The 26854-nt window shown below is 41.1% G+C and overlaps 1 protein-coding gene across 2 annotated transcripts; it reads left to right on the forward strand.

Annotated features, from left to right (window-relative positions):
* Nucleotides 1–4192: 4192 nt before the first annotated feature.
* Nucleotides 4193–26745, forward strand: pum1 (pumilio RNA-binding family member 1). 2 transcript variants are annotated; one of them, XM_056399445.1, is made up of 23 exons: nucleotides 4193–4318; nucleotides 7667–7839; nucleotides 9993–10115; nucleotides 10550–10618; nucleotides 11605–11710; nucleotides 12754–12947; nucleotides 13337–13509; nucleotides 14544–14808; nucleotides 15003–15096; nucleotides 15820–15918; nucleotides 16051–16193; nucleotides 16627–16765; nucleotides 16992–17126; nucleotides 17535–17834; nucleotides 18025–18267; nucleotides 19667–19937; nucleotides 21105–21234; nucleotides 21461–21595; nucleotides 22328–22465; nucleotides 23530–23655; nucleotides 23891–24012; nucleotides 24176–24368; nucleotides 25013–26745. In XM_056399445.1, exons 2-23 carry the CDS (start codon nucleotides 7678–7680, stop codon nucleotides 25142–25144), a joined length of 3492 nt encoding a protein of 1163 aa, XP_056255420.1. In that variant the 5' UTR covers nucleotides 4193–4318; nucleotides 7667–7677; the 3' UTR covers nucleotides 25145–26745. The 2 variants fall into 2 exon arrangements, with proteins under 2 accessions (XP_056255420.1, XP_056255421.1); XM_056399446.1 differs by having other exon boundaries at nucleotides 11608–11710.
* The last annotated feature ends 109 nt before the right edge of the window (nucleotides 26746–26854 follow it).

Here is a 26854-nt window from a genome sequence, read left to right on the forward strand (position 1 = left end):
TATGACTTCTGTTGTCATCTGTAGACACACATTTGTCCCACCGAGAGTGACTTCATCTTTAATAAATTGAGTGCTTTCATTCCTCGTTTTGATTACATTACATTAATATTGGGATTATGAGGCACAGAATTACTTTTTTTTTTTGCCAGATTAGTTTTAGTAGATTATACAAGTGATGCACTCTGGTGAGCTGATATTGTACAATGAGGATTTGATTTGTGAAAACAATGTGATGCACTTTTCGACACCATTACAAAAATAGCACTATGATACTCATAGAGGTACTTGCTTGTGATGCTTTATATTCAGTTCATTTTAATGGTATTAAGTTGATACTCTACAGTGAAGATTTGATTGTCAAAATAATTTCATAGATCATCCACCATGACAAAAGTATAGCACTGTGTTATTCATAAAATGAGTTACTGTTATCTTCATAATTTTAGAAATTAAGAACCATGACAACCCAGAGTTGAGACCAGGAGGCAGAGTTGCAGTCTTACACGCTTCTCTGCACTGCTATTAGAGCAGTCACCTCCCATAAACCCCATAGAAACTGTGTCTGCCCCCGATCACCTGAATTTATTAAATCAAAAGTAAACAGATGAGGGGTTATACATAAAAATCTAATTAAAAATTAAAACAACTACTTTAACAAAACCATTAATATATGACAATTAAATGTGGACTATTAGATATTAGATCACTCTCATCTAAATCCCATAGTCAATGATCTGATAACTGATCATCACACTGATTAAATGAAATCATTTCAATTCAACCTTTACGTAGATGTTGATAGCGACAGCCTAGACTCAATTGGCTTCTCTCAACATGTAAATGAACCCACTCACTGCTTTAATCACACCCTTGATCTTGGGTTGATATATGGCATAGGAATCAAACATTTAATAATATTTCCACAAAACCGTCTTTTGCCTGACTATTTTTTATTAATGTTCCATTACAGTAGGTGTCTATCTGAAAATGCTGTAACCAAATTTAAAGAAAGAATCCCATTGTTTAGTCCGCTGCCATGTGTCACTACAATGGAGGACTGCTCTTCAACCTAACACCCACACAAGTTGATGATCCTGTTGATAGTGCTGCAGCCTCACTGTGTACAACACTGTTGCCGTTCTGAAAAAGAAGGTAGTGAGTCAGAGGAGGTTAACTTTGTGGTACAATTCACAAACGCATGCTCTATAGCAGACTTCACAAAAACTGGAAAGGAAGTGGTTTTCTATCAATATAGAAGAATTTCACAAGGCTTGACAAGGCGTAACATACAAAATGCCCTCCATGATGCCAGAATCTCCTATTATTCATCGGCTTTCTGTTCAGCCCTGTAGCCAGGCTGACAGACAGTCACAGCTCCATTGAGACATCTATTCCTTCAAACTCATTAGTAATGACCTAATGAGCTTATTTACACATAAAATCCTGACTGATACAGAACAAAATCATCACGTCCTTCCCTCAACTGACTCAGATGTATTGTCCGGTACAATAACCTTGGAATCAACAGTAACACCTGATTTATATTTACACTGCTTCTCTACTATAGATCTCTCTGAGCTAACGTCAACAGTTTCTGCATCTAAACCAGTGACTTGTCTTCTAGACCCTATTGCAACTATGCTGTCCAAGTGTGTTTTCCTTCAATCAACACTTATGTATTAGATCTGATCAACTTGATTTTTATTAACAGGTTATTTGCCTCAGGCTTTTAGGGTTGCATCAATTAAACCTCTACTTAAAATCGTCTTGATCCAGATATTTTAGCCAATTACAGACCTATATCCAACCTCCCCTTTATTTGCAAAATCTTCAGAAAAGTTGTTGCAAACCAGTTATGTGATTATTTTCATTTAGGAATGGTTTGTTTGAAGTTTTTCAATCAGGATTTAAAGTCCATCATTGCACAGAAACAGCACTGGTGAAAATGACCAATTCTCTCATGGCCTCAAACAATGGACTCATCTCTATACTTGTCTTATTAAATCTTAGTGCTGCTTTTGACACCATCAAGATTTTATTACAGAGACTGGAACATGTCATTGGGATTAAAGGAACTGCACTGGGTTTGTATAAGCCATACTTATCAGACAGATTCCAGTTTGTTCAAGTTAACAATGACTGTTACATGTTGCACGCAAAAATAAGTAATGGAGTTCCACAGGGTTCTGTGCTAGGACTAATACCTTTCACCCTATATATGCTTCCTTTAGGGAATATTATCAGAAAGTACCACATAAATGTCCATGGCGACACAGATTACACCCAGCTGTATTTATCTATGACGCCAGATGAAACTAATCAGGTAGTCAAACTACAGGCATTTTTTAAAGATATAAAGGCCAGATGACCAGCAATTATTTACTTCTAAATTCAGAAAAAAACTGAAGCTATTGTATGTTATGTGACAATATAGTTACTTTGGGATGTCATTACCTCGGCCTCCTGTGCTACAGTGAGAAACCTTGGAGTAATTTTTGACCAGGGCATTTCATAACTCGACACATCAAACAAGTCTCTGGGGCAGCCTCCTTCCACCTGCACAATATTGCAAAAAAATTAAACATCCTAACTCAAAAGGATGCTGAAAAACTACTCCATACATTTGTTTCCTCTAGATTGGACTACTATAATTCTTTATTATCAGGATGTCCCAGTAACTTGTTTAAAAAGTCTCCAGCTGATTCAAAATGCTGCAGCATTTACTACTGAGTACTGCAGGAATTAGGAAAAGAGATCATATCTTCACTGCATGAGCCCCCTCTAACATCCAGAATAAAATTTAAAATCCTCCTCCTCACCTGCAAAACCGTTCATTGTCAGGCACCATCAGGTGAGCCTTGAACCATCCCTTAGTTATGCTGATATAGGCCCAGACAGCTGGGGCTTTTCCCATGATGTTCTGAGCACTTATTTTCTCTCTCTTTCTCTCTCCCTCTCTCTCTCTCTCCATATTCATTTATATCATACTACTACACGTCATTAACTTTGTATTTACTCTCTCTGTAGTTTTTGCTTCTCTTCTCTGTATCTCTCTCCCTGTTCTTATTCTGTGGGTATCTCTGACTCTGGGGCTGCAGGATCCAGATCTGCCACCACAACACTCATTATTGTTATTACTATTAATAATAATTGGTCCTGCTACTATCATTGCTGCTGTTATGATTGATAACACCATTACACCTAGGGTATTACTATTGCAATTTTCACAATAACAATCAGTTGAGTGCTTAAATAAAACATGCTGTTCTTGCCTCTCCAAAAACTAAAATAATTAGTCTGTAGCAGAATTTTCTGCCAGCAACAAACAAAACATAATACAACAAATGATATTAGAATAGAACAATACATAATAATCTCGTTTCAACTTTTATGTGAGCATAAAAGTATATGAGTATGACCTCATATGCGTATTTTATAAGCTACACGCTGTTTAATACAGTATGACTGAACCATAAAGGTATGTTTAGAGGTTTATCCTATAAATTTCCATATCATTACCATAGATTCTATTTAAAGGACAGCCATAATCTACTGTATCCACATTACGTCATTCACACATTGGTTCAGGACTTCTCTCCGGTCTGCAGCCGCAGCTTGGGGTCACCACTGGCACATTTCCAAAAAGCCATCGGGGTATTTTTGTTATCTGGGCCACACGCTCCCCTTTTTTACACCGTCCACTTACATCCCGGAGGTGTAACGGAGCAACCAGCAGACACACATTCACTGACCGTGTGGCGCAGCACGTTGCCATGGCTGCCAAGCACCCCGTTACCGTAGAGACCCTGGTACATTGTGTACAGTCCACTCCCGTCAAAATCACTTTATATCCGCATATTAACGATGATAACGACACCATTTAAAGTTTTTCTTTTACTAGAAGTGACATTGATATCATGTGCTAAAATTTCAGCATATTTTGTGATATTTGTACTGCAATTTATTAATTTATACATTTTAGTGATGTCGGTCATTCCAGTCACACAAACGGCTACAACTGAAAAAAACGTTTTTTTTTCCTCCATTGACAAATATGTGAATAAGGTCAAAACAAAATCCGTTATAAATACACTCCATAATACAAATAGACTACACACACATAACAAAGGGACCGGTCCGGTATGACCCTCCCTCCCCTCCCGGTTGGCGCAATGAACCGCACGCTCTCTCTCATCCCTTCCCATCATGCAGCGCTTTTGCCTGCTCCTCCGTCTATCCGCCATGTTGTCGGAGTGAAAGCCTGGGGTGTCACAGAGAAACTGGGGCCGAAATCCGCGACCATCCACCCTCTCCGCCGGTGAGTATCGTCTATTCCGCGGTCGCGGTACCACGGGACATTGTTTATCCGCGCATCGGTGCCGGTATTGTTGCTATGGAAGCTCTGAACGGGTTTAAACAGGAGTATTTTGTAAGGCTGAAGTGAACTGCCTCCCTTTCTGCTGCCTGCCTCCTTCCTCCCGTTGTGTCGGTCTTCCGCTCCAGACAGCTCTCGGGCCTTTGTTAGCATCCGCGTCACGGGGACCTGTGGGGCTGCAGGCTCGGCATACTGATAGAGACCCAGGTGTGTATTAAAAACAGTATTGTGATATTATTGGGCCATCACCGCTGTTAAAAACATTGTGTGGAGCCCGTGGTTGGCCACCGGTTCTCCCGGGCTGAGCTTGTGTCGGGAGGCCGTGTTATTGTTGGTAGACATGGGCAGTGAACCCTCCATAACAGATCCAAGACTTGGCGTGAGTGGACGCAGATGCATGAAAATGAAACCCCCGGTAATTGTCGCGACCCCTTTCACGAAGCATCAACATATTCCCTTTCATGTTGATGTCATGTCTGCTAGGGGAGAAATTTTTGGTCTATGTTGAGACACCTAACGTTATCTCCGGCTAGCTGCAGGTTGCCTGCTCGTATTGTCACACCCCTGTCTGTGCCCGGTATGCGGTGGATTGATCCCCGGTATTGAATAATGATTAACCCAGTTAGATTATGGAACAGAGTGCCTGTTTCCGGGTGCTGAGTTAAACTTGTAGCATAACAAGCCGTGTGCGCTTCGCTTTAGGGAATGGCCACACGGTTGTGGATTTCCGGGTGTTTCTCTACCTGATTTCGAGCTGTAGCAAAGGAATAAAGAGCTAAAAGTCCCTTGTTGCTGAATGAAGAGTGAAAGAGAAAAACAAACACAAGACCATGTATGTGAATGATCAATTGGCAAGCTGGTTTGTTTTTATCTTTTGGGACTGACCAGCTCGTGTTTTTTGTCTGCATGGAGGGGGTGTGTTGCACAGTGGTTTCAGTAGACTTGAGAGAAAGCTGCATGTGTTTGAAGATTCATAGTGTCACACAGTCTCTTGCAAAGGTAATTACTGTATATGGCTCAGTGTAAAAAGAACCGCTTGTAATTTCCTCATGGCCTGTAGGGACACTAATGTGAAACTGGTAATTTTAATACAGATTAGAGCTTGTTGGATAAGAAGAGACTGTAAAATACAAATTATATCCCCGTGACTGCTGAAAACCACAGAGGTTGTTGTGCCCACTGTTGACCACGACCACCACACAGATTGGGCTGTACATATTGCATATTTCTTCGGTTTATCACTGCACAGATAATGACAGCAGCTGAATATACCCTGGTTCTATGACAGAGCCACAGTGACCTTTTCAAAGTAAAGACCAGCAGCTTGTCTCCATTAGTTTGCAAATAAAGTCAGCCCCCCCCCCCACTCCCCCCTCCGTGCAAACATAGAAGGATAATGTTACTCTTTAAATTGTTCCATTTACGCAATACACTTGATTGTGAGTTTACTGGGTACACATAACATAGTGATTCTGTCTAATACAATTAATAACAGTTATGTTTTGTAGGTGTAAATAAACTTTATGTAAACTTTAGGATGTGGTTGTGGTTGTTATGTTACGCTGAGATGTGTTTTTAATATTTGCATCTAATATTATACCTCTCAGTATAGTACAATACATCTCAACACCACCACAAACTAAAACGACCATAAAGTCTAATTAAGGCCTCTCTTTAACAATTTAACTAAGATTTATTACAGTATCGTTGGATTATACTGCATTAGTTTTAGCATTAGAGTACATAATAAATGGCTAATGAGATGTACTGTATCTGCTGTAATGGTGTGAACTTCTACTATGACTGGCAGCAGCAATCTGCAACCGTGTATCACCTAAAGCCATGTCTGTACAAGAGTAACTTATCAGTGGCCTACACCATATGCAGATCACTGGGATACATTTCTGAGCACTATTTAGAGATGTATCATATGGAGATGTTTCACAAAATTCCTGTGAAGTCAACTTTAATCTTTGTGGTCCATTTGATTGGAGCTGGAAGCAGTAAGTTTGGTTTCCCCAGGCTGCCACTTTGCCCATTGAATGTTTGACCTACAGTGTGATTAATATCAGTGCTGTCCCTCATGTGGCTGCAACCTACAAACTTTATCATGTGCTTTGGGTTTTTAGAGTGATTAATCTAATTAGGTTAGTTTGATATTTGCATTAAATTCTATTGAATTAGTGCGGTGCTATGCAGATCTACAGTCAAACTAGACAGACACACACCAGTTAATGTAGCAAATTAGACCCTTTTCAACCAAATGACGGTTGTTAGTACAGAGACCCTCTGTAGGGATATGTTGGGATGAATGCATCTGCACTCTGCTGTGACAGTCTTGGATCCTGCTGGCTCAGGGTACACTGTTCACTATACTGCACTGTCCAGACTCAGTTGTATATTTGGTACACCTATCTAAAATTAATTTATTAGCCTCAAATTAATAATTAATGTTAAAGTTTAGTTTTTGTTGAAGATATTTTGAGGTGTTAATTAAATTTTTATTGTTGTTTTTGAGGCTGTAGTTTGTGGTGTAGTTGAAATATATTGTATTATACTCCCACCAATATTTAAATTGAGTGGACAAAGTGTTGGAAACAATTTAACCCCCATGAAGGTAGGATTTGTTTCAGTGGAGTTATATTAGAATACATTTTAACTAGGTGTACCAAATAAACTGGCAACTGAGTGTAGTTTGACATGAAAACCAAGTCGAGCAACAATCTTTGGCAAGATATATTAGCATCTCTTGTTTGGCCTGAGGGAAGTCTCAGTCCTATTCACAAGTGACTAAGATATGAGCTCCATTTACATGAGTTTACGTGTGCATACGTTTCTCATTCATATTGGCCAGATGACTTATAGTAGAGCAACACTGACTCTGAACTTTGGCAAATGATTAGATGAGCAACAAGTTTTTTTTTCTATATTTTGTCTGCTGTCAGTACAGATTTTTTATGAAGTAAGGTTATAGAACATAGATCATGTTTTTTTGTATTATGATTTAATTTGTTGAGACATTGGCTAGTGCAGCACACTGGTACAAAGACTCTGTGCATGTGTCACTGAGGGATGTAGTTATGAAAGCTGTCTGAAACTGACTTGAAGTATTTCTCTGACTGGATTATGACTGAACTAGAGCATTAGATTTAGGTAAGTGTACCTAATAAAATTGGGACCTGAGAATAAGGTCTCTATTCAGATTAAGTAAGTTCCGGTCAGTGCTTACAAACTTATATTGATCCAGTTTGCTGTTTTTTGCATGTAACAGATGTATTTCTCTCTGGACAGGCTGTGGTGGAATGAGCAGTGTGTGTGTGTTGAAGAGGAAAGCAGTGCTCTGGCAGGATTCATTCAGCCCCCACCATAGAACTACATCTCCCAGCATGCCTGTGGTGCTGAGCAGCGGAGGACATGCCCCACCAACTGGGCAGACCCCTCAGGCCACACCCCCCAGCCAGCAGGTAATACCCAGCACGTTTACACGTTTACATCTTTCATTTATTCATTGACAGATGTGTACGTCTTCCAGAAACATCTCACAGTTAACTCTATGGTCCACCAGCCTGTGTTGCTGGTCTTTTATTATTATAGCTATTTTAATGCTGTTCACATTGCAACAGAAGTTGGTATTCTGTCAGAGTAGAATTGTAGATGGAAGCTGTGTTGACATTAAAAAAGTTGGTTAAAATTGTGTTTTTGGAAAAATAACCAATATACTATGACATTTGCAATAGAAACAACTGAGGGTGGCTCTTAAGAATAGAGATGCGAAAACAGATCAGAAGTCTGTTTCCCCACTGTAATTGTTTGATTCAGATTGTAACAAAGCAACATTGTTGTGGATATGAGACCTTGGTCAAAGTGTGAGTCAAACTAATGACTGCTGGCTCTAATTGTCCATTTTTAAATTGATTATAAATGTGCTACGTAAGTCTGACATTTAAAAGGATCATGTTACATTTGTGATTATGATGGAGTAAAATGTCAATGCAAACACAGTGAGGTTTAGTTGAATGTGAAGTTAATTAATGGATGAACAGTTAGTTAACTGACAGCAATGAATGATTACTTTTTGAATTTTGGATTCTTTGTAGTGATTTATCAATTGAAAGAAACATTTTGGGGGTTCAGCTTCACACATAAGAGGATTTTTTGCTGCTTTCATATAATTGTAAGTTGTTTTTTTTCCTAAACTGTTAAATGAGCAGTTTGAAGTGAGGTGCTTGTGAAATGGGCTGGTCAATTAATATATTGTAATAATTCTATGCATTGATAGACTATGAATTGGTTAATTGAAAAATAAAATTTGTAGGGAAATTATTTGCTGCAACTATAGTTATAGTTACACTAGTAATAATTACCTAATAATCAGCTTCAAATCTCTGTCTTTATATCATCTTGGCGAGTAGAGCCGCTGATGTGAATAAGTAGAATAGCTGTTGGCCTATTAAGAGTTGCCTTGCTTGTCCAGACAAGCTAGCCACGCTGTTAAGTGTAATACAGTCTATCACACTAAAATGTGTAATAAAACTAAATGTAGTTGTTTGGCAGTCTAAAATGTGATTGTACTTTAATAGGCCTGGCCACTGTAATGTCTCTGCCTCAACAGCACAGTGGAAGTGTGTGCAGTAGTATGTGTAAGGTCACACAAAAGGCTCATCAGCTAAGCGTTAGTACTTGATAACAAGTTTAGTATTTTTCCTGACTAATCCTGGGGGGAAAACATTCTGTCCATCTGATTAGTAACAATTAAGGCTGATTAGATTGTCTTGGTAACTTGTTCTACTGCACACTTTTCATGTACAGAAAATGACCGAGCCCAGTTGTTTCCAGTACATGTTGACTGGTTCTATGATGACAGCATCTTGTGGGGAATTTTGTTTTTACCCTCAGAAAGGGTTAGAGAGGAAGTCAGCAGAAACTTTGCCAAAGCTTGCCTCCTATTTGGACGTATTTGAGAGGATGTGGGTTTAAGTACCTCAGCTTACGGTGCTGTTTTGATGATGATTTAATCAATTTTGAAAGTGATAAATTTGGACTTTTTTTTTTTTTTTTTTTTAAAAAACACGTGGTCATAAGGTTGAAAAAGGTGTTCGAATGAATTGTTTGCAGTGACCTGGCAGAAAACTTCTGATTATTTCCAACTGGGCTTTTATGTCTTTACTTTGTTTTCCAGCAGATGAATTATTCCACTATTAATAGAGAAGTAAAGGAACTCATAGCTATCCCATTTTCTTTGCTAACAGACTAAAGAATAAAGCAGCACAGTGACTGTGGAGTCGTTGTGCTGTAAACATTAAATCATTTGGTTTTATTATGTGGTTGGTACTTGTATTTGGATTGATCTTCCTTTTTCAACTCTTAAATTTCTGCATTGTGTTCAGTCACAGTGTATTGATTTATTTGTATGTTTGACATGTATTTAACTGTAAGCATGCTCAAGTCTGTGTGTATGTGTATTCTCTTCCTGCGCTTTTGTGTTGCATTTTTGCTTTTTTTTTTTCCTTCTTCTTATAAACAACTACACCTGCGTGTCTCCGGTTGTTGTTCAGTTACACTGTGCTTGTTACTGTTGCCAGTAATTTAGGATAATGTGCATGTGTGTGTCTCCAAGGGTGTGGCGGGTGCTGGACGTTCCCAGGATGATGCCATGGTAGACTATTTCTTCCAGCGGCAGCATGGTGAACAGCCTGGCAAACATCGCTGGCCCACTGGAGACAACATCCATGACAGCCAGGTATGTATGTATGTATGTGTGTGTGTGTGTGTGTGTGTGTGTGTGTGTGTGTGTGTGTGTGTGCGTGTGTGTGTGCGTACTTACGTTAGTGTTGCAAAAGATACATATTTTTTTTACTCGTATTCTTATGTAAAAATAAAATAATGCCGTAGACATTGAAATGACGACATGGGAAATGTGGGGGTTAAGGGAAACAAATAGTTTTCATAGTTTGAATTTAATGTTAAAAAATAAAGTTCAGATTTTAATTGATGCCAATTTGAACAATCTGTAGCAAGTTCATACTAATTATAGTATACTAATTAACACTAATATTAATTACTACTCGTACCGATTAACAGGTAATAAAAGGTTAGGTTAGGTTTGCCCAGTGGTTGAGTATGAAACACATAGTTTCATTGTTTGTCATGTCTCTCTGGGCTTTCTGTCTGCAGGTGCGATCCATGGACGAGTTGAACCACGACTTTCAGGCTTTGGCTCTGGAAGGACGCGCCATGGGAGAGGTGAGACATTAGAGCTGATGGTTGTCTAGAAGAAGGTGACTGTGTAGCTTAAATACCTTTCCTGATAATGGTGCATTTGGGCTATGGCTACTCGAGACATGTCAGTACAGTTTGGATGTCTAAATTTGGAATAAAACGAAGCCGTATATCAACACTTGACATAAAAATGGCTGTCCTGTATTTTTTCACACGGGCACCTGGCTGAACTGATGCATGATGGATTACCGACAGAGTCAAACTTGAATAACAGGAAGTCTAAGAAAGAAGAAAGTTGCCTGGTGAAAAGCTATTGAGCCAAAAGTAGTGTGGACTTGTTTGCATTGTTTCGCCAGAATGAAAGCTTTGATAAATGAAAGGAAACTGAACAGAGATGCGTTTTAATTTGAGTTGGTTGGATCGGCTGTTGGCATTTATTAAATACAATCTACACTCAGTAACTCTGTTAATGTTGGACCAGTGCCTGCAATTAGTTTTGGCTTGTTGAACATAGAGATGATGTGTATCGGATTTTGTAAGACTTCTGTTTGTCTGTCTTTTGTTAGTATTTTGTGCTTGTTGAGTCTTCTAGTGTAATAGTTCTACTATTGTTTCTTATTGTACAGCTATGGACAGTATTACAAGTATTACGGTATTATTATTTTTTCATCTAGAAATAATTTTTTTTTTAAAGCAGCAGATCAGTTTCTATTGATTTTCAAATTTTAAGTCCCTGTGCAACCAAGAGTTGTTTCCTGTTGCCAGAAGATACTGATCAGTGTTTTACGGAAAACAAGGTCATTTTATAGCGAGAAAGATGCTGACTCTAATAGAAAATGAAGTTTTTGAAATGTTTGCCTTTATCATGTTAGTGAGGGTGGGGAGAGACCGGAAGGTGAGGGAAGAGATGGGTGGGCCTTGGTGTTACACGCTCTACCAGGTGAGCTACTGGGGCCCCTGTAACCATTTTTACCATGTCTCTTTTCCACTTTGCCCTTGTGTCTCTGCAGCAGCTGCTAACTGGTAAGAAGTTCTGGGAGACGGATGACTCTGGGAAGGATGGACCAAAAGGGATCTTCCTGGACCAGTGGAGGGACAGCGCATGGGGTGCCTCAGGTATACACCAGTCTGGTCTACGTTTGTGATACGGTGGCAGATAGCAGGGTGTTATGAATGCAGGAACATGACAGTGAAATGTTTCACAAGCACATCAAGAAACCACCAGAACACTCACTTTAGTGCTTGAAAATCTCTGGTGTTCGAAAATCTATATTTAGCTTCCTGTCAGGCTCAAAAGCTGATGTCAAAGTGAAATCACCCTGATATTCTCTCAAATCATGAGGGTGATGTGATTTGAGATTTCTGCTGTATCATATCAGCACTGCAGTTATTTCTGTAGGCATGATGATCAGAAACTGATGGTTAAGAGTTTATTTGTAGATTAAAATGCTTCTGGTAGTTAAATTGTGCATTAGATTATTTCTTGAACCTTGTAGCATAGTACAAGACAGCCATGTTTTTGTGAAACTGTGGGCATGTAATCTACATTGGACTGGACTACATTATATTGAGAGGTGTTTCTATTTATTTGTCCTCCTCTTTTATGTACATGAGAGGGGCTGAACATTAAAAAAACATCTCGCAATGTAATGCAGTCCAGTACAACACCATCAATAACAGGAACCTCAAGCCAAAAACATATAATTGAATTAACAACTTCCTGATAGTGTCGACAAACACTGAGCATTGTAGGCATCATAAATGTAACATTTGCATTAGATTGTACAGGTGTACCAAATAAAGTGACCATTGAAGACAGAGCTGAGTGTGTTTATCTCAGTTCACAATGGGAACAAAATTAAGAAATCTCCATACAGGTAATTTAAATAAACCCCCACCATGAAAGACCTATTGTTTAATGCAGCTATAAGTGGTGGAGGTGTCACCCTGTAAGTTCCTCTCAGTAAATATGTGCTGACTTTAATGGGATGCAATCTTAGTGTGGTGAAATAAAAAAAAAAAAAACAAACAAAAAAAAAAACACGTATTGTCCCGTGAGTGGTGCTGATGTGTTATGGTATCACTTTCATGCTTGATGCAAATGTGGTTTTCCCCTGTGCATGAATGTTATTTAACAATCCTTGTTCCGCTTGATGCAGATCACTCAGTGTCTCAGCCAATCATGGTGTCCCGTCGGCCAGGGCAGGGTTTCCATGGCGGAGGTGAAGTTGGGGTGGGCTCGGTGATGTCACCGCGGTCCGAGAGTGGAGGGTTGGGAGTTAGCATGGTGGAGTACGTCCTCTCCTCCTCACCAGCTGACAAACTGGATTCCTGCCTCCGAAAAGGACCCTATGTAAGTCTTACAGTATTTTCTTTTTTTCTGTCCATCAGTAATATCACAGTCTTCAATACTCATGTATTGCACATTTCCTGTAATCAGTTTCATTCTCCAGTTTTTGTTATCATAACGATCTTGACTTTTCATGTCAAAATTGACTTTTGATAACCTTGATAACCTTTACTTCACACATCATCTACCATTCTTCTCTCACGGTTTGTCCCTTGTCAGCCAGTGGTTGTCAAATTGGGACAAGAGTTGTTTCTCACCTTGTCCATATTAATCTGTCCTCCTCACTCTGTACCTTTTGTGTTTTCACCATCTATCACTGTCATGTTGTCAGCACCTCTCTATCTGTTTTTCACTGTAGCAGTTATATTTATTGTCTCCCTCTCATCGCACAGGGGCAGAGGGACGGAGAGGTTGAGGAGGAGAAGAGGGAGAAGCCAAAGGCAACATTTGAGGGAGAGAAACTGAAAGAGTTGACAGAAGGTGAAGCTGATGTCATCAGCGACGTCATCAACCCCAATGGGCTGCCTGTGCAGAACGGCCTGGATGTGGATGTCAAAGAGTTTGGGTAGGACTTTCCTGTTTTTAGCATGCATCCAGAACCATCCCGAAATACAATCTAAGCAGTGTCAAAATGAATGTGGACCATCCTGAATTTGAAACATTTGTTTTTCTATTTAAATCATTCAAAGTTACCTTTAAGAAAGATAAAACAACACACACAACATTTGTTCGGGCAGCCTGAGAGTTCACTTGTAAGCCTGTATAATGTCAACCAAAAATGCAAAATTATGTTACTAGATTTCATCATTGAGTTTCTATTTGATTCATTACTTTGCAAGGCATAGTAACCTAAAAACCTCTTCCTGGGAATCATGGGAAGGTTTCAGAATGACAGAGTTGTGAGTTGGCAACCAGAGAGAAACGTGGAGGACTGAGCGGAGGCAGGGACCAGTTTCTGTCACTGTTAAACACACACACACACACACACACACACACACACACACACACACACACACTGAGCCCCTGTTGGCTTGCTTATGTTAAGTCTAAGTTGGAGCAGCGGGTCAGCTCACTGTAAATGCAAACGTTGGCTGCTGAGCCATTAGCTGGCAAGTGAAAAAAAAAAAACAACAACAATATTGTTACCATTTCCCCGCTGCAGCGGCAGCTGTCGTAAGGTCAAAGGCTTTCAGGGTTTTGTTCTGCTGTGCGGTTTCTCGATGTAAAAAATTGGAGTATCTCACCACCTGTGGATGTCATCAGCATTCTGACACTCGATACCGGCGGTGTAATTTTTTGCGTGTGTGTATGTTGTCAATGAGGTTGAATGAGAACTGTGTGTGCTATACAAAACGTGCAGTCAGTTTCTTTTCATCATAATGTTACCAGGGTTTGTTTTTTGTTTTTTTTCTCATCACAAATTCATCACAAAATTAATTGTATTCCTCCCTCCTCCCATTTTACTGGCCCTGGGATGATTGGAGGTCCTTAAGCTCAACCCCTGGACTCTTATACAGGGACACACGCGTGGCTTGTTGGAGAAATGCTTATCTTTTCTTCAGATGTAAACGCAACCACTCTTCTTTCTCAACCTTGCAGTCGTCCCCCAGGCAACATGCCGGCCCCTGGCCCCGAGGGTGACCTGCTTGGGGGTCCCGGGGGTGTAGGGGCTGAGGGCCTGACACCCTTAGGAGGTGGTGGAGGCCCCAAGCCCCCTGAAGACTTCTCTGGTGTAGAACAGGGTGGTGTCACCATGGACCCCATGGAGTCAGTGATGGAGCCGCTTCAGTTTGACTACAACTCCCAGATGCCCATGGACTCAGCGCCCACTGTCGGTCTATTTGACTACACTAACCAGCAGCAGGTAAGACAGAGTAGTTTGAAAGCCTTTGTGGAGCTCTGAGGACCTGTTCAGACCATCTGGTTCAGGTGATCTGATCACAAGTGCACAGCTCTAAGTACAGGTGTGGGCGCATGTTAATGCCACATCTGAACAGGGTCAGAGAGACTCTGCTCCAGTGACATTTAGATGTGATTTACCTTTTGTTCTATGTGCAGCTGTTTCAGAGAAACAACGCTCTAGCGGTGCAGCAGTTAACAGCAGCCCAGCAGCAGCAGTACGCCTTGGCAGCAGCACAGCAGCCTCACATTGGTAAGTGTGTGTGTGAATATACATGAACAGGCATTTGAGCAGGAGAACTCAATATAAAATGTATGTTATCATTTGTTATTTGGGATGTATGTTGTTTTGTTTGGCACATTCTCTCACCGTCAGCATGACACAAATTAAAGGATGACATTAGTGGAGTAGTGATGGGAATGTGGTGGATCATTACATACCACTATGCACCACTATGCACATTTTACAACAGAATGAAAAGTGCAACATGATTTTACACAACACCCCATATAATCTAAAACACTTATTTTGAAGTAAAAAAACAAAGAAAGTAAGTTTAGCTGAAATATCAGATGAAAGGTAAGATTTATATTTTCCCATAAGTACCATAAACAGGTGAGATTTGCAGGATTTTTTTTTTTTTTTTTTTTTTTACAGTCATTGGTCAGTATCAGTGATTCAACAGCAGTAACACCGGGAGTGTTGCAGTGTTTAGTTAGTCATTTTGGAGCAAAAGAGCACAGCAGTTACAAAACACTACATGTTGTTGCAGTCTCATGGTAACTAACTAATCTGGAGTTAAAATTTCTTAGATTTACTCAAAGCAAACAAATGTTGAACAGTCCTAACGAACCTTGACTGGATATCACCCAAGCACAAACTGAAGCTTCATTCCAGGAGTTTCTATGACTTAACTCCATGTATTATGTAAAACCTTGTGGCCGTGGTTCACCTTTTCCCTCCATGTGTTGTCAGGTTTGGCCCCAGCATTTGTGCCCAATCCTTACATCATCAGTGCTGCACCACCTGGGACAGACCCGTACGCGGCCGGCCTAGCAGCAGCAGCTACACTCGGTAATACATTCTTATTATAAAAGAGAGGCACTGATTTCTATTTAGATGCTGCTGGAACCATTTAAAAATATGCATAAACACAGACATGGTAGTCCTATCTCACCAGTATTTTGCAAATTTGTTTGCGTCAAGGTCCGGCAGTGATGCCTCCCCAGTACTACGGTGTGACCCCCTGGGGGGTTTACCCTGCCAACCTTTTCCAGCAGCAAGCGGCTGCAGCCAACAACTCGGCCAATCAGCAGGCAGCAGGCCAGGGCCAGCAGAACCAACAGCAGGTCAGTCGAGTGCTCGCCAATAAACTGGCATGCTGATTGCCACTGGCTCAAGATGTTTCTGTCAGAGCTCTCCTTATGTGCCAATTGAAATGTGCATCCAGCCTTACCGCTGCTCTACTTGGATCTATTAACAGAAAACTCTTTGTGGACTGTAGATAATGAGCCAGTCAGCAGGAGACTGCTGTTTGTTATTTACTTATGCTAATGTTAGGAATCTTTATCTTATCCTGACAATTTATTACATGCCGCCTTGTATCTCTGTGTGTAGGCACATTCTTGTATACATCAACTACAAGAGCCGACATGATATCAACTTATATCTACAGCACACAAGTTCTCTGTTTTGGAACAGATTTTGGTGCATCCTTTTTGTATTAATTTACATATTGATAATGGCAATTCAGATAAATGTCCTCTTTCTGACTTTGTAAAGGTGATGCGTGCTGGGGGCAACCAGCGACCTCTGACCCCCAGCCAAGGCCAGCAGGGTCAGCAGAATGACCAGCTGGTTGCAGCAGCAGCAGTCAACTCAGCCCTCGCTTTTGGACAGGGGTTAGCAGCAGGAGTCCCTGGTGAGTATGACACTCTGTAAACTGGTTTTATTACATTGGCAAAACTCCCAACACACCCAATTACAGTTGCTCTTACAGCACCGTTGACTATAAAAACTGATGATGAAATTGAACTAAAATAGCTATCAACCCCCATATGTACACAATAGTCGAGAGGAAATGCTCCACGCTAAAATCGGTTTAGATACTCTCTGAATGTCCCTTTTTGTTGTTCTCTCTTCCTTAGGGTACCCAGTCTTGGCCCCTGCAGCCTACTATGATCAGACAGGGGCCCTCGTGGTCAATACTGGAGCTAGGAGTGGCCCTGTCCGCCTCATGGCCCCTGCCTCTGTCATCATATCTCCTTCTGCAGCACAAGCAGGTAACACAGTAATGCATGTGAAGCCACGGTCAGAAGAGTCTTTGTTTTTCACTGTGACAACAGGACACAGATTGAGTGTCAGGCACACAAAACAAGGATTAGACATTGTGGTATTTAAAAACATAGTCTCGATGTTCCATATAATCAGAATGTGCAATTAAAAGATTATGAGCCTATACCTTCCAGTCTAGCCTTTATTTATTACGGGGAGTTCCCATGAGTCAGTGTGTTCAGTATCAAGGGAAATTAGGGTTTACATTAATACTGGCATTAAAGTGAAGAATTGTTAGTGATGATCTAAAATTTGTATGATTATTTACTGAGTGCTTGAAAAGAGCACTAAACTGAGCTAGAGGGAAAACATTCATCTCACTTCTCTCTCCTCTCCTGCTGTTTCTCCTCTTCCAGTTGCAGCAGCAGCAGCATCTGCAGGTGGTGCCAACGGTGGTCTTGGTGGTGGGGCCAATGGTCCATTCCGTGCCATGACGTCCCAGCAGCCTCAGCAGCAGGGTGGCCCTGGTGGCGCTCTGGGAGGGAGCTCCTTCTATGGATCATCCTCCCTCAGCTCCTCCTCCCAGAGCTCCTCTCTTTTCTCACAAGGCTCTGCCCAGCCTGGACCCGGGTCTGCCTCCTTGGGCTTCAGCCAGCCTGCCTCCTCCTCCCTTGGCGCTACTCTGGGGGCCACGCTGGGAGGCTTTGGCACTGCAGGTAGGAAAACACCTTGTTCAAACACAATTTGCAGTTTTTTCTTTGGGGTTATATAGTTTTAATTTAAATGTAAGTGGCTTAAACTGAAACTTAATTGTTAATAGTTAAACAGAGAAAAGGACAGTTCTTTAACATTTCACAATTCCTGTAGATTGGATAGATGATCTAGTTTGTCTTTGTCTCCCTCTAGTGGCCAACTCAAGTGGTGGCAGTGGGTCCAGGCGGGACTCCCTGACGGGCAACAATGAGCTGTACAAACGCACGCCCTCCAGCCTCACCCCAATTGGCCATGGAGGCTTCTATAACGGCACCTTGGGCTTCAGTCCTTCCCCTGGCCCTGTGGGTATGCCCCTGCCCAACCAGGGCCCATCCCATTCCCTCACACCCCCACCTTCCCTGTCCAATCACAGCTCCTCGTCCAACCTCAATCTTGGTAAGGGTCGTTTTTTATGTTTTGGTGACAAAGACTCAGACATATATTGTATACTTGATCCTATTTAGGACATTGACCTAAATAAGATCAGATATTATATTAGGTAGGTAGTTAACAAGTTTACATCCTTAAATGTAATTTTTCAGTGCTAGGTTGAACAGAAAATGTTTGTAGGTGCCCTGTATATCCCAAAACTGTAAATGTTTACATTAACATTTATATACTGAAGTTTTTTAAGAAGTTGTTTAATTCAACTTACTAAATATTTCCAGTCAAGCTCACAATGAATTACTGTTGGGATAAACAAGATTTTCAAATGCATGTGCAAATGCAATGCAGCATGTTCTGAAGGAGTGATTACCTGCAGAGACTTTTGTTGTGTGATTGACAGTTGGTAGACAGAAGTGTAAGGCAAACATTCAGGTCCAGTGTGAGAAACAAGAACAAACAACAATCAAACTGACAGTGAAGTTGAGGCATCATAGTGACAGTGAGGGATTATTTAGAATTGGTATTTTCAATTTTAATTTGGGGTGTGATACTATACATGTATAAACTGCAGTAAGTGGCACCTTTTTTGAAGGGAGGACACATGATATCCACAATTATACTGTGTAAAGACACTTACTGCAATATCTATATATTGTCTAGATTTAATTAGGCTCCAGCAACAAAACTGCAGACAAGTTTTTATCTACCGCCTGGTACAGATGTTGCTTGAGAATACTTCAGTTTTAAGTATTTGTACAAGGCATTTACTTTAATTCAGTGTCATTAACAAAACAAATCTATAAAACCTGCAACAAGAACTACAGAGAAACTCATCAGTTTTGTTAAGGTTGTGTCAGAGACAGTTTGTGGTGTCCCTTATATTATTTGAGTACTTTTTATGGCCACAAGAAATGTATCTTTTCTCAGTGAAACTTCACTTCATGTTTTAGGCAGTGCTGCCATCCAGTGCTGTGTTTCTGTGCTGCAGAGATAAAATGTAATTTTTATGATACTGTCTGAAAATTTTAGTACTGCAGTGTCATCAGTTTTAAAAAAAAAAACAAAAAAAAACTTGCATGTTAACTCATGCAAGCAATCATTACACCAGTATTTCATTTTCAGTGCAGTAAGTCTGGGAGAAATTTAAGGTTGGGCTTTTAATAAATTGCATGTAGCATCTCCAACAAAAAAGCTTATTTAAAATTTGTGTCTACAAGTATGACATTTCTTTTTGCCACTATCTTACTTTCATGTCCCCACTGCTCTGGAAACATTCATGTATATATGGAAAGAAAATCTATTTCATTTGGTTCTTTAAAAATATATGCATGGAATTAGTTTTATGGTCATAGTTCATAAGTCTGTTAATTGTTTGACTTTCGTCTCCCTATTCTCTCCGACCCAACAGGAGGCCTGACCAACGGCAGCGGGCGTTTCATCTCTGCTGCCCCAGGAGCGGAGGCCAAGTACCGCAGCGCTGCCAGCTCAGGCTCCTCCCTCTTTTCACCCAGCAGCCAGCTGTTCCCGTCGTCACGGCTACGCTACGGCATGTCGGATGTGATGCCATCAGGTCGGAGCCGCCTCCTGGAGGACTTCAGGAACAACCGTTACCCCAACCTGCAGCTCCGAGACATCGCTGGCCACATCATGGAGTTCAGCCAGGACCAGCACGGCAGCAGGTACACACACGCACTCAAATATCACCCCAGCTTGAAATTCACACGACAAAGAAGAAACCAGCAAATCAAAATGTGCAGTTGAAACATCACCAAGTCAGTCCCATACACAAGGAATTTCTCTCTGGATGCAAATGAACTGCATACAAAGCCTGATGAGCAACCCTGGAAGTATGCTGTTTGACCCAGTGACAAAGTCTGACCTCTAAGCCAGTGCTAGATCAAAGTGTTTCTTTTAAGTTCAATACACAATGTGAACCGGCCAAATTTGCTAATGCTTCAAAGTGACAGCGCTCAGGACATTCCTGTGTGTGTACTATCTCCTCTGCACACATCACTGCACTCGTCATATTTCAGGTTCATGCTCAGTTTATGCTGGTATAGACTGTGAATAGGCATGAGGGTGTAAACATAGTGAATGTGACACACTGCTTCCTTTTACAAACAATCTGTGTTTAGTTGCTGCTTGACCCCGTATATCCTCAAGTATTTTTTATTGACAACAGAACAAACGGTGTCATTGATCTCTTACCAGATGGGAAAAGATATGTTCTAATTTGGTGACAGGGGCCCTGGAGGCCACTCTGGGGTCCTGGTTTCTGGGTCTGTCTGGGTTGAACCAGCAGTGCCTCAAATGCAGACTTTTCCACTGAAATGATCTATTAATACACCATGACGTCCAGTCTGCACATTCCAGACATTTTCTTTCCGCAGTCTCTTCAGCATCTCTGTCCTTTTTTATCTCCTGACTTTTGCCTGGTATCCATCACTTCATCTCACAGGCTGCTTGGTTCCTTCAACTCCCTCTTTGTGTTTTCTCCACCCTGAATTTCATCTCATCTTGTCTGACTGTTCCCTCAGGTTAAATATATAGGAGCAGCTCTCTCTCTCTCTGTCTCTGTACATCTGTTTTACCTTATTGCTCTCTCACTCTCTGGTATGTTTATTTGTCTTTGTCTTCAACTTCATCTAAACTTTGTAAATTCCCCTTATATACTAAGTGGGTTTTAGGAGAGCAGGCCGTACACTGTCTCCCGAGGCTTGTATACATTGCAGAAGCTAATGAAAATGAAGAATGACAAAACAAGAGATCGCCAAAAAAGGTATCTGTGGAACTTAATATAAAAGATATCTGGTTAATGCAATACTTATCCTCTCTGTCTCTTAAAGGTTTATCCAGTTGAAACTGGAGCGAGCCAGTTCAGCAGAACGCCAGCTTGTCTTCAGTGAGATACTGCAGGCTGCCTACCAGCTTATGGTCGACGTCTTTGGAAATTACGTCATCCAGAAGTTCTTTGAGGTGTGTATGAGGAGCTGGTCATTATCAGTAAAGTTGTTGCTATGTGTGATTTGGGTCACCAAGATTGAATTCATGGGACAATCTAAAAAAAAGTTGTTACTCTATCGCACTACACTTGGTTTTTATGTGCTTTCTGGCCTGTGTAAATGTGTTTTGTACATGGTATTGTGTCATGTATTATCAAATGGATTAGAGGATTTACAGAATTATTTTGTGTGTGTTTTAGTTCGGCAGCCTGGACCAGAAGCTGGCTCTGGCAGAGAGGATCCGAGGTCATGTGCTGTCCCTGGCCCTGCAGATGTACGGCTGCAGGGTCATTCAGAAAGCTCTGGAGTTCATCCCTTCGGATCAGCAGGTCATTGTAAGTAGACTGGTTCTCATTGGAATGTATGAGTATGTAAATACGGGAAACAGACTGGACCTTTGCCCTAGAATGACCTTAATAAAACACAATCTGCCATAACTCTGCTGTGATTTGGTTGTTCCGGTCAGAAATAAAGTTGCAAAGTATCCCAGTGTCCCAATTCAAAGCTTATCCACCATCTATGTGCCCATAATTCTCTTGTGAATGAGAGTGCATAGCGTGTTTGTATTTATATAGCAGAGTGCTGCATTAATAAAGAGGTGCGCTTTTCACACTGAAATGGCATTTTTCATCTACATTATGGGTGTTATGTTAGAGCTGCCTCGTGAAGCAGCAGGTTCCTCGAAGGCGCCCTATCATCAGCGATGAATGAGGCTAATGGTACTACAGTTTATATGCATGTTGAACTGCAGGTGTTAAGATAAATCTAGCTGTATATCACCAGAAAATACTTTTACTTAAATTCAGTGGTTTTTGGAATAGGTGTGTGTGTGTGCGTGAAAGAGAGGGTAAGAAGGTATCTATCTCTCCTTAATGGACCTCAATAGATTTCTTTAGGGCAACAGTTAAAGCTGAGTGTTACTTGTTGGGCTCTGAGCCACTGTGACATATGAAGGAGAGTTTGGAAAATGCTTTCAGGCAATATTTGATTTCTCACAAACAATTACATGTCCCTCTCCTCACATTTTGTCTCCTTCCTGCCCCCCCCCCCCCCCCCCCCCCCCGCAGAGTGAGATGGTGCGGGAGCTGGATGGCCATGTGTTGAAGTGTGTGAAGGACCAGAATGGTAACCATGTGGTGCAGAAGTGTATTGAGTGCGTCCAGCCTCACGCGCTGCACTTCATCATAGACGCCTTTAAGGGACAGGTGGGTCCCCTCTGTATGTGCGCACACACAAATTATTTCCACATTCAGTCACTGAAGCCTGCCGGTGCCTGGCTGACATCCACATACACACATTCAGTTGCGTGCACACATACACTGTCACTGCCTTGAGGCAGCAAGCATATTGTCACCGTCAAAGTACATAGACACACATATTCAGTCCTTTCCAGGGATGGGGTATGTTGCCTTGGCAACAGAAACCTCAGCCCAGTGGCAACAGCCATCTCCTATCTACCAGCTAAATGTTACATTAGCATAAAGTGTTAAAAGAAAGATTTTGTGCGTTCATGCATGCACCTTTTGTTAAGTACAAATGAAACGTTTCACTTTTGAGATTTCGCTCAGGATGTTAAATCTCACAGATGTAAGTGTTTTGCTTCTCACACATTTGCATGTTATGAAGCTGCATGTTTTCTACTCGGTGGATCAGATTTGTTTGTGTAGCTGTAAGCATGTCAGGAATTTCACCTTCCCTGCAGGGAAGGGCTGGGTTCGTGAAAGTATGCCTATGTATATTAGTGTCATGTTTAACCCCTTAAAACACACCCAGAAATAAATAGATGTAGCCAAATAAAAAGGTTACTGTTCTTCAGTCTTTTTGATTAGTCATAACCCTGGTCTCCTATGAAAGGTAACTCTTAAAATGTTACAACCAAAGGTTCAGAATGAGTATAAAAGATATTGAACCAAAGTTACAGAGGCACAAATGGGGTAGAAATGTAAGGTTTGTTTTGCCTCACCTATTTTTTTGTGGCATAAAAAAGGCCTATAGTAGTACCTTTTTCTGTGTGGTAAACACTTAGGAGCCTAAAATACAGATAGACAGTATAGATATAATCAGGAGACTGTTAGCTCTCAAACAAAATGTAATTTGTCAAGGTTGTGTGAGTGCAGCACAGACCAGAACACACATGAGGTAGTTCTACCAAGGCCAAAGCCTCCCACGGGTGGGATGATGTATTTTAAAAGGTTAAATTGCTAAGTTCCAGGACTGCTTGGTGTGTGTGTGTAATGACTAACAATGTATAATTACATATGTCTCTCAGGTTTTTGCCCTCTCCACTCACCCTTATGGCTGCCGAGTCATTCAGCGCATTCTTGAACACTGCCTTCCTGAACAGACGCTGCCTATACTGGAGGAGCTCCATCAACACACAGAGCAGCTAGTGCAGGTAACACACACACACACACACGCACACACACACACACACAAACTAGCACTCACTGCTGTCTTTTCACTCCCACCAGTTATGTTTTTCAGAATAATTACACCTCAAGTTGGTTTATATAAAGCTGTTCTCAGAGCCTCCAGATTTTTGAAGTTGGCTGTGTTTGATGTGACGTCAGAGGCACCAGCTGTCCTCATCACGTTTTAGTTAATGTGTCTGTGTGGTTTGTTTTATTTAGGACCAGTATGGCAACTATGTGATCCAGCACGTTTTGGAGCATGGCCGAGCTGAGGATAAGAGCAAGATCGTGGCGGAGATCAGAGGCAACGTACTGGGGCTCAGCCAGCACAAGTTTGCTAGGTAAAACCCAATACAAACACAAGGCTGCTGTTTTTTCTTCCCTCCCTCGAAAATGTATTTTCCTTCGTTTGTCCACATATACAGCCAGACTTGGAAGTGGGTTTTCATGTCTCCCCCTTTTTTATTTAAACTTTAAACACCCACCCCTTCTGTCTTTGTCCAGTAATGTGGTGGAGAAGTGTGTGACCCACGCGTCGCGGGCAGAACGGGCGGTACTGATAGACGAAGTGTGCAGCCTGACTGAGGGCCCCCACAGTGCCTTATACACCATGATGAAGGACCAGTACGCCAACTACGTGGTGCAGAAGATGATTGACGTTGCTGAGCCCACCCAGCGCAAGATCGTAATGCACAAGGTAGGTGGAAAGACCGGGGTCGTCATGTATTGGCATGATCAGCTGAGATACTTTTTAATATGAAGTAGACGCAGACTCATCAATCTTACAATTAATATCCCATTTTTAATATTTTCCCTTCATAACTAACTCGTAACTGTGTGATAGATGAGATTAAAACACAATCAAATGTATGTTATAGAGTTAATGTAAACAACCTGTAAAACCTGTAAAAAGAATATCAAACAATTTTTGTCACAATTGTCCTTGATTTTGTTTAGATTAATTGTTTCAGCACTAAATATCAGCCTTTTGACTGGGGAAAAAACTGAAGATGTACATGAAAAGGGGGAAAAAAACAGTATATGTCTATCAACCCAACCCCTCTGTTACCTTCACATCAATAGGCTCTTACTCAGGTCACTGGTGTCAATGGTTTCCAAGGCAACGACACTGAAGCTGACTTAAGCTGATGTAATCATTGATTTTGGGTGTTGCTGTTTGATGTTGACAAAAAAAAAAATATATATATATATATTTTTTTTTTTCTTTCTTTTTCTTTCTGTTGTGAGACGACTGCACAACAGAAGGGAAAAACACACCAAAAATAGTGTGTTTGAAAAGTATGCTGAACGTGTCAAATGTCTGTGTTCCTCTCTGCACAGATCCGGCCCCATATCTCCACCCTGAGGAAGTATACCTATGGAAAACACATCCTGGCCAAGCTGGAGAAGTACTATATGAAGAACGGTGTTGACCTGGGTCCTCTCTGCGGCCCACCTAACGGCATCATGTAATCCAACCCCCCCCACCCTTGCCCAAAATCATGTCTACCACATGAACCCCCACCCCCCACCCCCACCTCACCTTCCTAATGGAGTCATGTCTGCCAGCCCCACCCTCCTGTCCTTGTCCTTCAGAAGGCATCATGCCCAATTTCCCCTCAAAATCCTACTCACCGAGGACGTTGAGTACCCCTCGTACCCCTGTTTCCATGACAACCCTTCGGGAGGAGCCTGTTGCTACAGGCTGCCTCAGTTTTCTTTTTTTTCTTTTTTTTGTCACATTTTGTCGCTCCTCCCCCACCCGAGCCCAACGAGGGAGGGAGGGCAGGGAGTGGAGAGAGGTGAGACCTGTTCTATTCATCGCTCCACTCCCTTCATTTTTTTTTTTTTTTTTTTCCATTTTTCTCTCCATCGTTTCTGATAAACTGAAAAATCATTTCACTTTTTGCTACTGCTGCATACACAATCCTAGTGCCCCCTCCTCCTCCCATCCTAGCTATTTACCACTATGAGATGGAACGAATATTTAATTTGTCTGACGTCACAGAATCATAGACGAATACACACACATGCCATCAGCTAACCAGCAGACAGATCATTTAGCATGGGAGATTCGTTTTCTGGTCTTGCTTCTATAAATATAACGTGTATACTTGGTGTAGACCTTTGCATATATATATAAATATATATATAAAACTTTGTAGTTTTTCTGGTTTTTGATGTTGAATCTGTATCTATAATGTATCCTAGTAGTGACCACATACTTCTGACTGTATAATTGTACATTTGTAAACCCTTGTAATGTAAAAGTGCTTTACCACCCTTTTTGGTATGAGAAGAAAAAAAAAAAAGCTCACTCTGGAAAAAAAAATCTTAGAAAAAAACCTGTGCATTTCAGTGTATATTCTCACCTCCTTGGTTGTGACATATGAGTTGTTGTATATTGTAAATTGTAATATCAAATTTTTGTTTTGAAAAGCCCTTTCTATACAGCGTAGTACTTGTACAAAGATTCGCCACGCTTGGTTTTATCTTTATCTTGTCACTGCTTAACTTAAGACGTTGATCTCCCACTGACTCCCAATTGGACACGTTCTGTTAGACTTAGTGGTGTCTTCTGGTTTATGTTGAAGGTTTTTTTTTCTTTTTTTTTTTGAACTTTTTTTAAAAGATCTTTTTATAAGAATGCATTACCCCATGAAATGTGTCATGTGTATGGGTATGCTGGCTGGGTGGGAGAAGTAACTTTTACTCATTTAAACCCCCCCAAACCCCTTGGTTATCCATGACTGTTTTCAGGGGTAAACCCATGGATTGTACAGAGGATATACTTGTGTTTTTTGGCATTTCTCTAGTGCTGTAAGTGCTGTATCATACTGTCCATGTCCTTTTGGGTGAGAGAGGCAGCCCGCCACCGAGCGGTGTACATTTGGAGCAGCCTTGTGTATATTTACTACGAGCACACCTGTAACCATATGTGTATAGTTAACAGAACCTGTGTATGCTTATTGCCTGGGCAACTATTTTTTGTAACTCCTGTTGTAGATTGTCTCTAAACAATTGTGTGATCTTTATTTTGAAACCAAACTGAACAAAAAAACTTTGAAAATTTACCTGTCTCAAGTGTGCTTCATTGTATGTTTGATACACTCGCAGAGCAGACAGACTAAGTGTCTCAGAATCTGGGCCATAGTGTCTGTTTCAGCCATCTGAACGAACGCA

This window comes from Seriola aureovittata, chromosome 16, assembly GCF_021018895.1.
Source record: "Seriola aureovittata isolate HTS-2021-v1 ecotype China chromosome 16, ASM2101889v1, whole genome shotgun sequence".
NCBI classification, from domain to species: domain Eukaryota; kingdom Metazoa; phylum Chordata; class Actinopteri; order Carangiformes; family Carangidae; genus Seriola; species Seriola aureovittata.

Coding starts and splice junctions, on each gene's coding strand:
- pum1 (XM_056399445.1), top strand. CDS start 7,678: ATGAGCAGTGTGTGTGTGTTGAAGAGGAAAGCAGTGCTCTGGCAGGAT. Junction 18,268..19,666: donor CTCGTCCAACCTCAATCTTG/GTAAGGGTCGTT, acceptor CCGACCCAACAG/GAGGCCTGACCAACGGCAGC. Junction 22,466..23,529: donor TAGACGCCTTTAAGGGACAG/GTGGGTCCCCTC, acceptor TATGTCTCTCAG/GTTTTTGCCCTCTCCACTCA.